A 16038-nucleotide genomic window follows, 5' to 3' on the forward strand; every position below is an offset into this window, starting at 1 on the left:
CAGCTGTCTGTACATCATTCCCTCTGTCTGACCTTTTGCGGTCTCAGTAGCCTGCGGTGCCCTGTCTGTAACCTTTGTCTCTGAGACCTTTTGTCTCCTTTGTCATACACTGTGCAAGGGGAAAATGACGCGGTCGAAACAGGTGCCAAAATAACTTTGCACCACCCCACAATCTCGGGACCGGAAGATGTGTAAAGGTCACAGCCCAAAATGTATCTGCCTGGTTTGCATATTTGTCTCAATAAAAGGAGGCTCCACAGGACTGGCCAACAGCTCGCTTCAGCCCACCTGTGCGCAGCTCACATGATGATCAACACCTGTCTTGTGCCTTCACTTCACCCAATGTTCCAGAGAAGATTTTGGAAGGTGTTCAGAGGAGGACGGTGAAGTCAAGTGGCACAAGTAGACCTCCATTCTGCTTACAGACAGAAAGCTTTGGGGAGACAAACCCAAGTCTCTCTGAGTACCCTCTTCCACTGTACCTACCCTCACCTACAGGTAACAGTTTAAAAAACAGCCTGATCTCTGTATTATTTCATATTCTGCACTTAATTACTCAGTCTTCTGTTCTGATTTGTATGCACTTACTCATTCCTGTCATATCTGAGGGCTTCCCGAATAGACCATGCAACCTGGTATGGCGAGGTTTGTTCCAGTTCTTCCAATTCTTCTCCACTGTCTTCAGACCAGTCCAACCCTGGAAAAGCATGGAAGGAAGCGAACAAACAAAGTAGTCAAATAAAAAGCACTGTTGTGATAGCACAACAGAGGGCCTCATCATAAACAGGAACCTCATTATAAGTGCATGAATTAGAACAAAAAGAGAAAAGATGTACCACGCCTGTGGAAGTTTCCCAAACAGCTGCCATCTCACCCCACCCCATCAAGGCTATATGGCCACATGTAGGGTTGTTTTTCTCACATATGCCTAAATGGCTGTCACATGGAAGACGTAGCAAGCTTGTTTTCTCCTGCTCTGGAGGGTAAGACCTGAATCCATGGATTCAAGTTACAAGAAAAGAGATTCCGACTAAACGTCAGGAAGAACCTCCTGGCAGTAAGAGCTGTTCAACAGTGGAGTGGTCTCCCTCGGGAGATTGTGGACTCTCCTTGCTTGGAGGTTTTTATGCAGGGGTTGAATGGACACCTGTCTTGGATGCTTTAGCTGAGATTCCAGCATTGCAGGGGGTTGGACTAGATGAGCCTTGTGGTCCCTTCCAACCCTATGATTCTTAATCACCACTGCCCCTTCTTCCCCTGGCACTAAGTCCTGGTCTTCTGTGGTCAGACTTACTAGCACAGACATACTCAGCCACTGTGGGGCATGGGCATCAGAGGTCCACATCTGAGGTGGAAAAGAGTAATGTGCTCTCGGCTAATTTCTGGCCATAGGTCAGTGAACAGCAAAGCATATGAAGATAATCTGGATGGAGGGGTCCGTATAAGGAAGAAAGCAACACATTATTGCTTCATCGTTTTTTGTCAGTTAGGTCCAGTCGTGGCCGACTCTGGGGTTGCGGCGCTCATCTCACTTTACTGGCTGAGTGAGCCGGCGTACAGCTTCCGGGTCATGTGGCCAGCATGACTAAGCCGCTTCTGGTGAACCAGAGCAGTGCACAGAAACGACGTTTACCTTCCTACCGGAGTGATACCTATTTTTCTACTGGAACTTTGACGTGCTTTCAAACTGCTAGGTTGGCAGGAGCAGGGACCGAGCAACGGGAGCTCACCTCGTTGTGGGGATTTGAACTGCCAACCTTCTGATCAGCGAGCGCTAGGCTCTGTGGTTTAGACCACACCACCTGTGTGTCCCTTTTTGTCAGTTATATATCCATAATTGCCATTACACTTTCTGCTGCTTTGGATTGCCTAACCACCAATGTTTGTACCATAGCAACAATCTGAATATCCTAAATTCCTGGTTTTTATGTACATGACAAAAGCTAGAACTGGTCCTCTAGACTTACAGCCATGCTCCCTTTTTTCGTGTGCTTAGAAGAACTGCCTTGAAAACAAAATGACAAACCATGTGATTTTAGTAGCAGTAACGAGCTGAATTTTATGGGACTTAGCTGTGAGGCAGGATGCAGAAACACCTGCCCATGGCCTGGTTTGCCCTTCTGCATTAAAAAGCACACACTTGCAAGGATACAGTTTACTCAAGTACTTCACTTGCGCACTGTTACCAATCTATGGCAAATTTACTGGACCAAATGATCAAAACGTTCGGGTACCATTAATTCTCCACTTACCTAAATGCGGAAACAGATCAGCATCCAGCTGCTGTTTCTGAGTGCACAGTTTCACCAGTCTCTGTAGCCGGCTCATACAGGATGAGTGCGGAGAGAAGGCTGTGGCTTTCATAAGGATCCTGTCCACCCCGGGTGGGTCTGAGCCAGGAGCCCTAGTAGGGTGCAGGGGAGGCAGCGGTCTTTTGTTAGACAGCTGCCTGGCTTGTGCTATAGTGTACGTGGTGGGAGCCACTCCCTGCACTGGTAGGCTGGTGTTCTGAGGTTGAGGTGACTTGCAGACTAAGCCCTGCTGTAGCCCTGCTGGCTTTAGAGAAGTTGGTAATGGCAAGAGATGGGAGTGCTGCTGCTGCTGCTGCTGCTGCTGCTGCTGCTGCTGCAAAGGTGCAGGAAGAGGGCTAAAGTGCTCTTGGCGAACTTTCAGAATCTCTGTTTCTCTCTGGCGCTGCCGGTTCTGGGCTAATTTGCTCTGCAGCTTCTTCTTCACCGTTGCCCCTTTCTTGAGATCTTCGTCTTCCTCGTTGAAAGCAAAGGGGTCTTCCAGTTCTGCTTCCAAGTAGTGGAGAGGAAGCCTGGCACCCGGTGGAGAGAGGGACATCCCGTCTAGTCCATTGGGCATCTTCAAGGCCAGGGGAGGAACTGTCAGGCTGAAGGCCACAGAATCCATCTGGTGCCGAACTTTTACCTCCTCGACGGGGTCATTCTTTTTCTTCCTCTCCTTTTTCGGTAAAAAGCCAAGTACCTGCAGGTGACTGTTGCAGTACCTTTGAGAAGCAAGACCATCAGAATTATTTTCTCCTCGCCAGCTCTTAAGCATGGTGAATCCAGAATTCATGAGAAAGTAGCTTAAATGGCATAAGTATATTTTTTTTGTGTGTGAGAAAACTCAATGGATAACGTTTAAATGAATATCTCATAGCCAATTATAAACTTTCAAAAATAAAGATATTATTTGAATTGCATATTACATTAGCTATATTATAACTATAGATACAATGTACTTCCAATTGAAGTGCACATCAGAACATTTGCAGAATTACAGTCTGCATTTCAATGGAGTCCATATATGGAAAAACTGTGACATAAAAGCACAGCAGATATCTTTCAAGGCGATCTCTTTTCTTACCCTAATAAAAATAACCGTGTTAGGTTCTACACGTTTCTGTGAAAGGCTTGCATCCCTAACACTTCAATCTTATGCTTGAAAAGGATGCAAAGCAGAAAATTTATTAGTAGCCCAAGTGATAGAAAATAGTTTAACAAAGAACAAGAGTGGGTGGTTTTTTTTTCTTTGAGAATTATGAAGTCAAAGAGCAAAGATGGAATATGTTTTTTGGCTTGAGGCAAACAACTTTAAACCTGGAAATATTGGACTTGGGAACAGGAAGACGAGGGTTTAAATCCTCACTCAGCTATGAAACTCACTGGGTGTCTTTGGGCCACCCTCTCTCAGCCTAAGCTTCCACACACAGCTGTTGAGAAGATAAAAAGTGGAAAACCTGTACACTCCAGCCAGCCTTGGATGGAAGGTGGGTTGTTGTTGTTGTTATAATCATCACTGTGGGACACTTAATGGTGAAACACATTACTATTAGGCAGGTATATTAGCTGTGCTGCTTTCAGAACCCACTAAAAACTTTTTTTGGTTAGGCAAGCATGCCCCCAAACATATTTTTAATATGTAATTTTTTGTGCATATTCCTTGAGAAAAATGCTGATTTTATATATGCTTCAATACATTTTATGTCAATTTATTTTTAACATTTTATTTTATTGGTAGTTTAAATATACATTTTATATTGTTTTAAGTGCACCACTTGCAGGTTGGGGTCAATTAAGCGGTATATAAATCTTGTTTAATAAATGAACAGATTTCTCGCTGTCTTCACCTCATTCCAATTTTCAGCAGAAGGTGCAATTTAAAGTTCAATATTGAAAACAGCTTAATACTGATGCTAACTGGGGACTTGCAGAATTCAGATTTCCCAATTTCGGAATTTAGGGTTCTGGCTTACAGATATAATTCATTTCTTTAATACTGTGTTTCTTTTGAATCCTTTTCAAAATCCTTTTGAGTAGGCAGCCCCCACTTCAATCACAAATCTTAAGGAAAAATAACTCTGAAGAGAAAAACACCATCTCTTTATACACCTCCAAGTTATGAATAAGTCCACAGTCTGCTTCTTTAATGTGTTAAACTGATACGCTTATGCTGCTTTCTTCTTGCTCTCCTCCATTTTCCAATGTTGTGACATGATGCTTCACACCTAGTTAACTTCCCTTGCCTTCCCAAAACACGCATGTTAGAAAGTTATACACTTCATCTTGTGAGCCACAACAAAGCATTCCTACTGCCTATCGCATCAGCCGCCCCAGAAAAACTGGCAAATTATGCTAATTCAAAGCCCAAAGTATTCGCTGCTAACTAAAGAATAATCTGAACAGAAAAATATAGCGGGGGGGGGGGGGGACCTGCTTTGGAACAGCATAGGAGGTGGCACATAGGGATAAAAGAGGAAACAGTGAAAATCATTTCCTCCCATTTTATTCATGGGAACCTCCATGGGACCAGAGAGCACTTCCATCACTAGAGGGCCACACCTGGATACAACCCTAGGAAGGCAAGGCTGGAATTCTACTTGGGAGCAAAATTCCTTCATTTTGACAACCTGCAATGTCATATTAGAAGAACTGCTGCCAGGTGGCTACAGAAACCACTGTGTGCACAGCAGACAGCGTTTCTCCAGTGATTTCCGAAGTCACTTTCATTAATGTTGGCTCACTGTCAAAACTTGTGGTACTCTGCCTCACATGTTATGCAAATGGAACAACTGGGCAAATATTGCCTCAGTCTGCATACTTTATTCTGCTCCTATTCGTGAGGGGCAATGAGATATGAAGGGCTGCGCTATAGTTTCACCCCATAGATACTCTATACATCAGGCATCCCCAAACTCGGCCCTCCAAATGTTTTGTACTACAGCTCCCATCATCCCTGACCACTGGTCCTTTTAGCTAGGGGTGATGGGAGTTGTAGTCCCAAAACATCTGGAGCGCCGAGTTTGGGGGTGCCTGCTCTACAAAGAGGCCCTGTTTTTAAAGATTTCATCGGGTAATATCCAAGCACTTCAAAGCACACTTAATTCTCTCTTCTGCACAACTAGTGAAGATGTGGTACTTGCCCACTTTCAACATCTGCCACACCAAACACTGAAGTGCCCTGATCTAGTTGTCTTAGCAACAAGGGACATATTCCTTTCCATCCTCCTTAGCAAGAACAATATGGTTAATTGCCCTCAGTGACGTTGCCATGTAAACACATCTGATTATGGCACAGCATTATCAAATTCGCATGTGATCCCTGATTGGCTGGGATCATAGGGTGAACCATAATTTAGAAACAGGGGGTGGATTTCAACATATATGTAAAGGGTCTGCGCATGCAATGGGACTCCCTTCCCCCCTTATTCCCCGGCGCATCCCTTAAAACTATTCTGGGTTTTTCTCAATGCTCCAAAGATTTGGGGGGGGGGGAGGGGGAAAGTCTCACTGTGAGAGTGGACTTATTCTGCACACACAACTTAATTGTACGCCACCCAAGGTGATAAAATGAGGCAGTGAGGGGGGACCAAAGTGGTCTCCCATTCAAACTGTTGACCAGATGTTGACCTGAGGAGCTTCCATTATGTGCCTTCAAACCATGCTCCAGGCCACCACTGAGACTGTCGCTGCTGTTTTCAAAACTGTGCTCCCATTACTTACCTACGGTCCTCAGATTTGGGGATGGGGTTGGTGCAGCGTTGGCTATTGTACTTGGCCACATATTCACATTGCTTGAAGGGAGCAGTCTTGTCCTCCAGAACGTGCCTGATACAGAAGGCGTAGCCGTTAAGTCGTCTCTGCTTGCACAGTTTGGGGCTGTACGAGCACAACGGCTTATTGTCAACCTCAGAAAAGTGTATGTGTTTGCCTTCATACATCACGTGACTCTTTTCCTTGTGAACATCAGCTGAAACAAGACCCCACCACCACCAAAACAACAAACGTTAAAAACGAGTTTCAACGAAGTCAACGAAGAAGATAACAGTTTTTGTTCTAATCTAGCTGAAGAGGACCAGTTACCCAATTTTAAATCTTCTCTACCATGTCAACGTCAGCAAAGAGCCCCGCAGACACCACTATCCCGGAATGATGACGAGTCAAGATGAAGCAGATTGTCTAAGAGGAATAACACAGAGAAATTGTGTTAATGAAAACGTATGAAAGAAACAGAACTACACTGCTCACAGAGCGCAAATGAATCAATTTGATCTCCCCAGAAAAATCATCAGCTGGAACACCAACTTAACAATCGGAATGTGAAATACTCTTCGCACAGGATTATCTCTAAGGATATTATCTCCATTTCCTGAAGAATTTGCTGTGGTGAATTCTACCAGCAACTTATGGGAAAGCGTTCACTGATGTCCTTCCTTCTAGGTACACTGCAAGTTTTAGAACCGTTTTAGCTACAGCCACTTTAGCGCCAAATCGTGGCAGAAAGCTGGCATCATATGCAAAATGGGGGTAAGCAAATCCCAACACCCTTTGCCAAACCTTCTGGAAAAGCAACGTTGTAAAATTAGCAAATATATATCATAACTGTGATAATCTATGTTGGAAATGTAAAGAAAAGGAAGGAACCTTTTATCATGTGTGGTGGACCTGTCCCAAGGTGAAAGACTTCTGGGAAAAGATTTATAATGAATTGAAAAAAATGTTGAAATATACATTTATAAAGAAACCAGAGGCCTTTCTTCTTGGAATAACAGGTTTGGAATTGCCCAAGAAAGATGTTAATTATTTTTGTATGCCACAACTGTGGCTCGTATTTTGTTAGCTAAAAAGTGGAAAACCCAAGAATTACCAACGATAGAAGAATGGCAGATTAAGATGATGGATTTTTCGGAGCTAGCCAACCTAACCGGAAAAGTCCGCGACCAGAAGGAGGAGTATCAGGAAGAGTGGATTAAATTTAATGATTATTTATTTAAATATGTTAAGTTGAATTAACTGAAAACAGCTTGCAGATACTTAATTGGCTTAGGATTTTATTTAAGTTAAGTGATGAATTAATATGTTTAATTTCATAATATGAAGATCTAAGGATGTTAATGTTTAAGTTAAATTTTATAAGAACTGTGATTTGGAAAACCATTAAAAGGACATGCAATGAAATTCAACCAAGGGGAAGCGAGGAAGTCACTTAACAATGTTAATAAGTGTAATTTTTAATAAGGCTATGATTTTTGTTTGTTTGTCTTATGTGTTTGTTTATAATGTTGTGAAAACTAAAAAAAACAAATTGGAAAAACAAAAAGAGAGAGCAATATGGAGCAGACTGACACTAGGTAAGGGCAGGGGCGCTAAATACTTTCCCCACCCATTGCTTCTCAGCTTTAAATCTCCCCTTCAGCTGAATTTCCACCTTCAGAGATCAAAACATGAGTCTATGCTTGACATTATGTTCAAATTGTTGCTTTTTAAGGTATTGGTGCAAAACCCAACTATCTATCATTACAAGTGAGCAAAAGAACTTGGCATGAATTATAGACTGATAGCAAAACGTGTATCCTGAGGTACAGTTAAGCTCCTATTTAAACTTAAATAATAATCTGGTTTCCACACAAAACATGCAGCTGGTGACATTCATTTTGCAAATCAGCAGCTCGGAGGTTCATAAGAGGTTTAAAATTATAGTCACAAATCAACAAACACCTTGTTCCAAATGTTTTGACTCAGCAATGTCTATGGTGGCTTGGCCAAGTCCACAGAATGGAAGATGGCACGATCCCCAAGGATACGCTCCTCGGGGAGCTGGCTTCAATCAGCTGGCCCGTTGGCAGACCAACTGTGTTACAAAGATGTCTGCAAACATGACATGAAAGCTGACAACATTAACACCACCGTGTGGGAATCCCTTACAGATGACTGCAACACCTAGAGACAATGACAGCAATGACAGCTGGGAGGAGCGCAGAAAGAAGAAATGCCATGGTGCATCTGCAGCAGCACAACTGGACATCTTCACCTGCTCCAGCCGCAACAAAATTTGTCTCTCCCACATCGGTCTCTACGGCCACAGCAGGCGCTGTAATTCTGATGGTTTGACTTCACCCCCAAAGACACACCCTTCCATTATCTCTTGAGACAGGCGGATGCCAACCAACCAACCCCACTTGCCCAACCAGGCTTCCTGCCTCCCAGACATGGTTTGAAATTAGCAGGGTGCCAGGCGCACTTTGCGCCTAAAGATTCTCCATTTGCGAGCACCTCTAAAAGTCTGGGTGCCATTTTTTTGTTAGGGTTAGGGTTAATGGCTGTCACTCAAGGATTACAGAAATGTATGTGCTTTGAAGCCTCCAAGTATATGTTACAGACAATATAGTCATATCTTGGGTTGAATACGTTTCGAGTTGAGCGTGTTCGAGTTGCGCTCCACGGCAACCCAGAAGTAACGGAGCGTGTTACTTCCGGGTTTTGCCGCTTGCGCATATGCTGAAAATGACGTCATGCGCATGCGCAGAAGCGGCGAAAAGTGATGCAGGTTTGCGCAGCCGTGCCGTTGCTAGTTACCTTTACCTCTAGATGCGAACGGGGCTCCGGAACAGATCCCGTTCATATCCAGAGGTACCAATGTATGTTAAGGAGTTTAACAATAGAGAGTAAAGTGTTTTGAACACTGAAGTATGGTACCAATATTTTTACTGTAAACACCAAATTACACTTATGTATTAACAATTTCTGCTAAAAATGTGATAGTAACAATGGGTCTCTTATGTGAATTGCGTGTTAGTTCATGCTTATCAAAATAATAAATAAAAAGTGTTGCCGACCCACCTCCAAATGGCAACTAGACATTCTGTTTTGGTCCCACAACCCAGGTCCCAGGATCCCAGCCGGCACCATATAACACCAGTCCTGAGAGACCTGCATTGGCTCCCAGCGCATTTCCGAGCACAATTCAAAGTGTTGGTGCTGACCTTCAAAGCCCTAAATGGCCTCGGTCCTGTATACCTGAAGGAACATCTCCAGCCCCATCGTTCTGCCCAGACACCAAGATCCAGTGCCGAGGGCCTTCTGGCGGTTCCCTCATTGCGAGAAGTGAGGTTAAAAGGGAACCAGACAGAAGGCCTTCTCAGTAGTAGATCCCACCCTATGGAACGCCCTCCCATCAGATGTCAAAGAAATAAGCAGCTATCCTATTTTTAAAAGACATCTTAAGGCAGCCCTGTTTAGGGAAGTTTTTAATATTTAATGCTGTATTGTTTTTAACACTCAACTGGAAGCCACCTAGAGTGGCTGGGGAAACTCAGGCATCATTATGATGATGATGATGATGCTCCTAGCTTTTTTATCCCAGTTTCTAACACTGCATTCAGATGCTCTCGGTATCTGACCCATCCACATACATGGAGTTGCAAGAATGATGTTTCCCTCAACCTGCTGCCATCTCATCTGCCCCCTTTTACCTTCCTTCACTGCTACTCTCTCACATGTCGGAAAAGGGAAGAAGGGTCAGACATCCTCTTATTTCTGAATAGTAAACAAGCAGAGCATTGTTTGGGATAGTTCGGAAAACTGCTCGCACTTTGCCACCAGGGGACATCAAAGCCTCCCTCTCGACTCCTGGCTTATGCAGCGTTAAAGGTAAAGGGACCCCTGACCTTTAGGTCCAGTCGCGGACAAGTCTGGGGTTGCGGCGCTCATCTTGTTTTACTGGCCGAGGGAGCCGGCGTACATCTTCGGGGTCATGTGGCCAGCATGACTAAGCCGCTTCTGGCAAACCAGAGCAGCGCACAGAACTGCCGTTTACCTTCCCACCAGAGCGGTACCTATTTATCTGCTTGCACTTTGACGTGCTTTCGAACTGCTAGGTGGGCAGCAGCTGGGACTGAGCAACGGGAGCTCACCCCGTCGCGGGGATTCGAACCGCCGACCTTCTGATCGGCAAGTCCTAGGCTCTGTGGTTTAACCCACAGCGCCACCCGCGTCCCGTTATGCAGCATTACCAGGGTCCAAACTGGGGACTGGACAAGTAAACTACGTAGGGGTGGTCTGGAGCAAAATCTGGAAGGGGAACTCTGGTCCACTGCTGCCAAGCAAATGACACGTTCCCTGGTCACACAGCAGGTGGGAGGCAGCATTTAAAGGCTACTGATTAGCCAGGCCAGGTAGGATTCCTTCAGAGGATGCAAGGAATAAAGAAAGCTCAGGGGTGGCTTTTTTTAAAAAAAAAACTCCCTGTCTTGATGTCAGCAGTGAGTGCCCTGGACCAAAAATCCTGCACACCTTGACCCCAAGGTGGCTATCACCAATGGAAGCTAAGGCCCGGAAAAGACTCAATATGGAGGCCAAATGGCCGAAATATTGGGAAATAATAGAAAAAGATGGAGATAATTGGAGGTTGCAGAGTTTGGAGAAACTAAAAGATAAAGTGCGAGATTGGTTACATTATGCTCAGATCAAAGAGGTTTTCAAGTTGGATAAAAAGATAGGCTTCCATGTGGAAAAATCAAAGTTGGAAACGGAATTGTTAGAACCTAAGACTAAGGTACTTTCAAGAATGTATAATTTGCTGCTAAAATGGAATACACAAGATGAAACGGTCAAATCGGCTATGATAAAATGGGCACAGGACATTGGGTATAATATCATGTTTGCTGACTGGGAAAGGTTATGGACCACCGGTTTGAAATTCACGGCATGTAATGCCTTGAAAGAAAATATTATGAAAATGATATATAGGTGGTACATGACTCCAGTCAAGCTTGCAAAAATATACCATTTGTCTGATAATAAATGTTGGAAATGTAAAGAAACTGAAGGAACGTTCTTTCACCTCTGGTGGACCTGCCCTAGAGTTAAGGCTTTCTGGGAAATGATATATAACGAGTTGAAAAAGGTATTTAAGTATACCTTCCCTAAGAAACCAGAGGCCTTTCTTTTAGGCATCGTCGGCCAGAGGGTGTTAAAGAAGGACCGAACATTTTTTATGTATGCAACAACAGCAGCAAGGATACTTGTCGCCAAGCACTGGAAAACCCAAGATTTGCCCACACTGGAAGAATGGCAGATGCAACTGATAGACTATATGGAGCTAGCAGAAATGACTGGCAGAATCCGAGACCTGGGAGAAGAGGCTGTGGAGGAGGACTGGAAGAAATTTAAGGACTATTTACAAAAATATTGTAAATTGTATGAGTGTTAAGAAAGATGTAAGATTATTAACAATATGGCACCATTAAGTTAGTTAAAAGGAATATGAAGATAAATGAAAATATAAGAAAAGATAAATTTTGGATAAATATTATGTTAAAATTAAGCTTTTAAGGTTTGGGTAAAATTATCTAAAATTAGGGATACAATATTGGAAAATTATAATATAAGAAATTGAAACAAGGTGATAAATTGCTGGGTAAAGTTCGAAAAACTTGGAACGCAGGAACGAGAGATGCGAGGAAGTCCAAAGAAGGGAAGAAAATATGGTTATTGTAAAGTTATATGTTTTTTTTTTTTATTGTATTAAGAAAATCTTTAATAAATATCTTTTTTAAAAAAAACAAAAATCCTGCACACCTTTCTGAGTTGTGTGGAATGGCCTTAAGTGAGCAGAGCTGGGTAACTAAGAGAGGAAGAAGTCGAGCTGGTTGGCAGCTGCTGCAAGAAGTGGAGGAAGGGGGTGCAGGTGTGCTGTCAGGCTTCCCAAAGGATGGAAGGCAAAGCCCCAAGAGCCTTGGGGTGGTTTTGCTACAAGCCAACTCAACTGCAGACAGCGGAACAACACGGAAGAATGTAATCTTCTATGCCAGCACAGGGATCACCTCTACTCTCATGCAGGGGCGCTGCAAATTCCTGGTGCCATTCTCACAGGATGGTACTTGTATACTGATACTCAAAGTTACCGTATTTTTCGCCCTATAGGACGTACTTTTTCCCCTCCAAAAATGAAGGGGAAATGTGTGTGCGTCCTATGGGGCGAATGCAGGCTTTCGCTGAAGCCTGGAGAGCGAGGAGGGGTTGGTGCGCACCAACCCCTCTCGCTCTCCAGGCTTCAGGAAGCTATCCGCAAGCCGTGGGAGAGTTGCGCGACTTCGCGCAGCTCTCCCACGGCTAGCGGAGAGCTTGCCTGCACCCAGAAGCTTGGGGCCGCTGAGCTCAGCACGCCCCAGGCATCCGGCTTCGTGCAGCTCTCCGCTAGCCGTGGGAGAGCTGCGCAAAGCTCGGGCTTCCTCCGCCCTAGCCCCGCACCTGGGGGGAAATTTTTTTTTTCTTTATTCCCCCCTCCCAAAAAAAACCCTAGGTGCGTCCTATGGGCCAGTGCGTCCCATGGGGCGAAAAATACAGTATGTTTAAGAATACAAGGAACCAACACATAATTTTTGATATGATTTAGAAAGCTTGATGGCAACACAATCTAATTTCCATAGTGGATGCCCTCTTATTTTCCAACCATATGTTACATTTCTGATCTGGTAGCCCATGGCTCTTTCTAATGATTGTTTCACTGTGTGCCATGGCTAACCGTAACAATTTGGCTCCCACTCACCTATATTTTAGGGATTGAATATAATTTACGCTGCAAAATAATATTGCAACTAGCAATGATTCAAGAATCCAAATTATGAGAGCATTTATTCCACAAACGTTTTAAAAGATTCAGTAGAATAGATACAGGGACGCGGGTGGCGCTGTGGGTAAAACCTCAGTGCCTAGGACTTGCCGATCGTATGGTCGGCGGTTCGAATCCCTGCGGCGGGGTGAGCTCCCGTCATTCGGTTCCAGCTCCTGCCCACCTAGCAGTTTGAAAGCACATCAAAGTGCAAGTAGATAAATAGGTACCGCTTTATAGCGGGAAGGTAAACGCCGTTTCCGTGTGCTGCGCTGGTGCTGGCTCGCCAGAGCAGCTTCGTCACGCTGGCCACGTGACCCGGAAGTGTCTCCGGACAGCGCTGGCCCCCGGCCTCTTAAGTGAGATGGGCACACAACCCTAGAGTCGGACACGACTGGCCCACACGGGCAGGGGTACCTTTACCTTTAGTATAGATACAGCAAATCCAAGTAGCAACCAGATCTCACTTCAGTGTGTGTGGTTCCTTAAAATACAGTGGTACCTTGGGTTAAGTACTTAATTCGTTCCGGAGGTCCGTACTTAACCTGAAGCACCACTTTAGTTAATGGGGCCTCCTGCTGCTGCCGTACCGCCGGAGCACAATTTCTGTTCTCATCCTGAAGCAAAGTTCTTAACCTGAAGCACTATTTCATGGTTAGCGGAGTCTGTAACCTGAAACGCATGTAACCTGAAGCGTATGTAACCCAAGGTACCACTGTATAGCACTTTGTAGGCCACTGTTTTACTTGAAGATGACAGTGGGCTGTTAACATTTTGTAAGGATTTGATGTTTTATATGGACAATAAACATTCAAATCAAACAAAAATCCTTGTCAAGAGAGCCAGGGAGGATAGATAGAAGGGCAATTGCCAAAGTGGGGAGACCAGGCCTGCTTTTCAAAACCCTATCCCTACAAATCCCTATCCCTAAAACTTTGTTTCCAGGTCCTGAAAAAGTGAGGGGAAACCCTTGCCTCCCTCCCAAACAATATTCCTGGGTGGGTTTGGGGTTTTTTTGCTGGGGGAGCTGTTGGAAACAAATTGCATCTCCTCCACAACTCTTAGAACTGTCTTCAGAAGAGAAAGGCAGAACATTGTGGTCTACCTCCATTGTGGTCTACCTGTCAGTGGTGGCTGTGGACAGGTAATGCCAGGGGTAGAAAGCAGGATTCCCCTCACTTCAACACCGTCTGCAAGTGCAATGATTTACATTCCCCCAATATAAACGAAGAGCATGCAGGAAAAAGCAATACGATGCACCTGACGGGATAGGAGTCAAAACCTGTTCCCTGTCTCTGTGACCGCAGCAGCCAATTGACAGACACATTCTGATCGGGTTCTGTTGCTTGGTCACGCAGGGGTGTTATGAGCTGGTTTTCATATGAACAGATGCTGAGCATTGTTCCTTGATTTAAAGGCCAGAAAGAATATTTTTAGTCCTCAATTCATAGCTTTTTTATTTTTACAAATTATGACAAACAAGATTAGACTAGCTTATGTGTTCTGGGAGTCATGGTTCCATGGCCAATTCTTTTTGGTTCAATTTGTGATTAGCAATTTATTAAGGTTTTCAATCGTACAGAAAGTGCGAACAAAAACTAGGTTATTCCTGCATATAACTGAATCCCATCCCTCTCCTCACCCTCATGTTCATCCTCTGTGTGCATAGTAGGAGGGGTTGACTGAATGTTCTCAGGCATGGAAAGGAACAAATTAAGCAAGATAAAACCTTTTTAAAGAGAAGGATAGTACATAAAAAAAAACCTGCTTCTCTCCTCAGCCGCTATTCAGCTCAAAGTAATTGTCCTATATCTCTGTAAACCGGTCTTCATTTCCCCTTCACATCCATGCCACTCACTCCTGAGTGCTAACGGAAGCAAGTTTTGTACCTAACAATCCACCTCTGGCAGCTCCTTTGGCCCAATTGCTTCACCACCAAAGTTGTTCTGCAGACACACACTTGCCATGTTCATTCGCAATGGTGACCATAAGCCATAGTTATGCAAATTATTCTGTGCACACTGCTCCATCAGTCCCTGTTTTGCTCCTCCCTACCTAGAGCTGGGAGGCAAACCACAGAGTGCCAGGCTTAGCATTAACATCCAAGCGAGCACTTGTGGTTTGTTTCTCCAAAGCAAACTTGCTTCGGCATTAATTGACGTCTAACCAGATGATTAGCAGCAAGGGACAATCCTGCATCATATGGTGCAGTCTTGCCCTAAAGTATCGCAGCAACAATATTTTGAAAACATCTACAAACTAACAGTACTTAAATGTTGTGTGTGTGTGTTTATGTATGGGGTAGTACCTCTGGTGGGGTGGGACATGTTGTGCCCCTTCTGGGGTAGTTTGGTCCCCACCCTGCACTCAGCTCTCACTTGTGGTTCCTGTCAGCATGCAACAGCAGACACATCCTGGGAACAGCTTCGACTAGCTAAACCAAGTGAGGGGAGCCAATGGGTCTCAAACCCTTGGTGAGCTAGGAACTTCCCCTGCATGCAAAGACAGACTCCAGCAGATTGAGTGGGCAAGACCAATAGTGGGTCCAATGGTCAAGAGGGCAGTTTCTGCATGTGATATACAGTGGTACCTCGGGTTAAGTACTTAATTCGTTCCAGAGGTCCGTACTTAACCTGAAACTGTTCTTAACCTGAGGTACCACTTTAGCAAATGGGGCGTCCCGCTGCTGCTGCGCCGCCAGAGCCCGATTTCTGTTCTCATCCTGAAGCAAAGTTCTTAACCTGAAGCACTATTTCTGGCTTAGTGGAGTGCGTAACCTGAAGCTTATGTAACCTGAGGTACCACTGTAGAGGGAAGTGAGGGGCAGATGGGGCTCATCAACCTGGCAAGGTAACCCATGTAGAAGGAACACGGATCCAAACCTCCGGTGCCTTGCAGGATATCTTTAGAATAAAAGGTTAAGGAGTAATCTCTACACAACTGCAGAGTGGAGTCCCTAAGATGGTTGGATGGCACCTTGCACACCACCTTCCGGCAACTCTTGGAGCCAAGCTGGTTCCAAACATATTACTCTGTTTTCCTTTGGACAACATAAACAAGGCCAAGAGGGGTGTCTAGCTGTCTGGTCAGCCCAGGACCTCCATACAAACTGCCCAGACTTGCACCCTGGGGAGGTCA

General features: G+C 44.6%; 1 protein-coding gene across 2 annotated transcripts in view; it reads right to left on the reverse strand.

Annotated features, from left to right (window-relative positions):
• Window positions 1-16038, reverse strand: part of INO80D (INO80 complex subunit D) — a 44328-nt gene that overhangs the window by 20093 nt on the left and 8197 nt on the right. Inside the window, exons 2-5 of one of the 2 annotated variants that reach the window (XM_083706226.1) lie at window positions 6393-6467; window positions 6012-6258; window positions 2253-3013; window positions 589-697 (exon numbers count right to left, since the gene is read on the reverse strand). In XM_083706226.1, the coding sequence (XP_083562352.1) occupies window positions 589-697; window positions 2253-3013; window positions 6012-6229 (1088 nt within the window). In that variant the 5' untranslated portion in view covers window positions 6230-6258; window positions 6393-6467. Of the gene's footprint in view, window positions 1-588; window positions 698-2252; window positions 3014-6011; window positions 6259-6371; window positions 6468-16038 lie in introns of both variants that reach the window. The other variant, XM_083706225.1, reaches the window with a different exon arrangement.

This window comes from Podarcis gaigeae, assembly GCF_964106915.1.
Source record: "Podarcis gaigeae genome assembly, chromosome: 1".
Classification (NCBI taxonomy): domain Eukaryota; kingdom Metazoa; phylum Chordata; class Lepidosauria; order Squamata; family Lacertidae; genus Podarcis; species Podarcis gaigeae.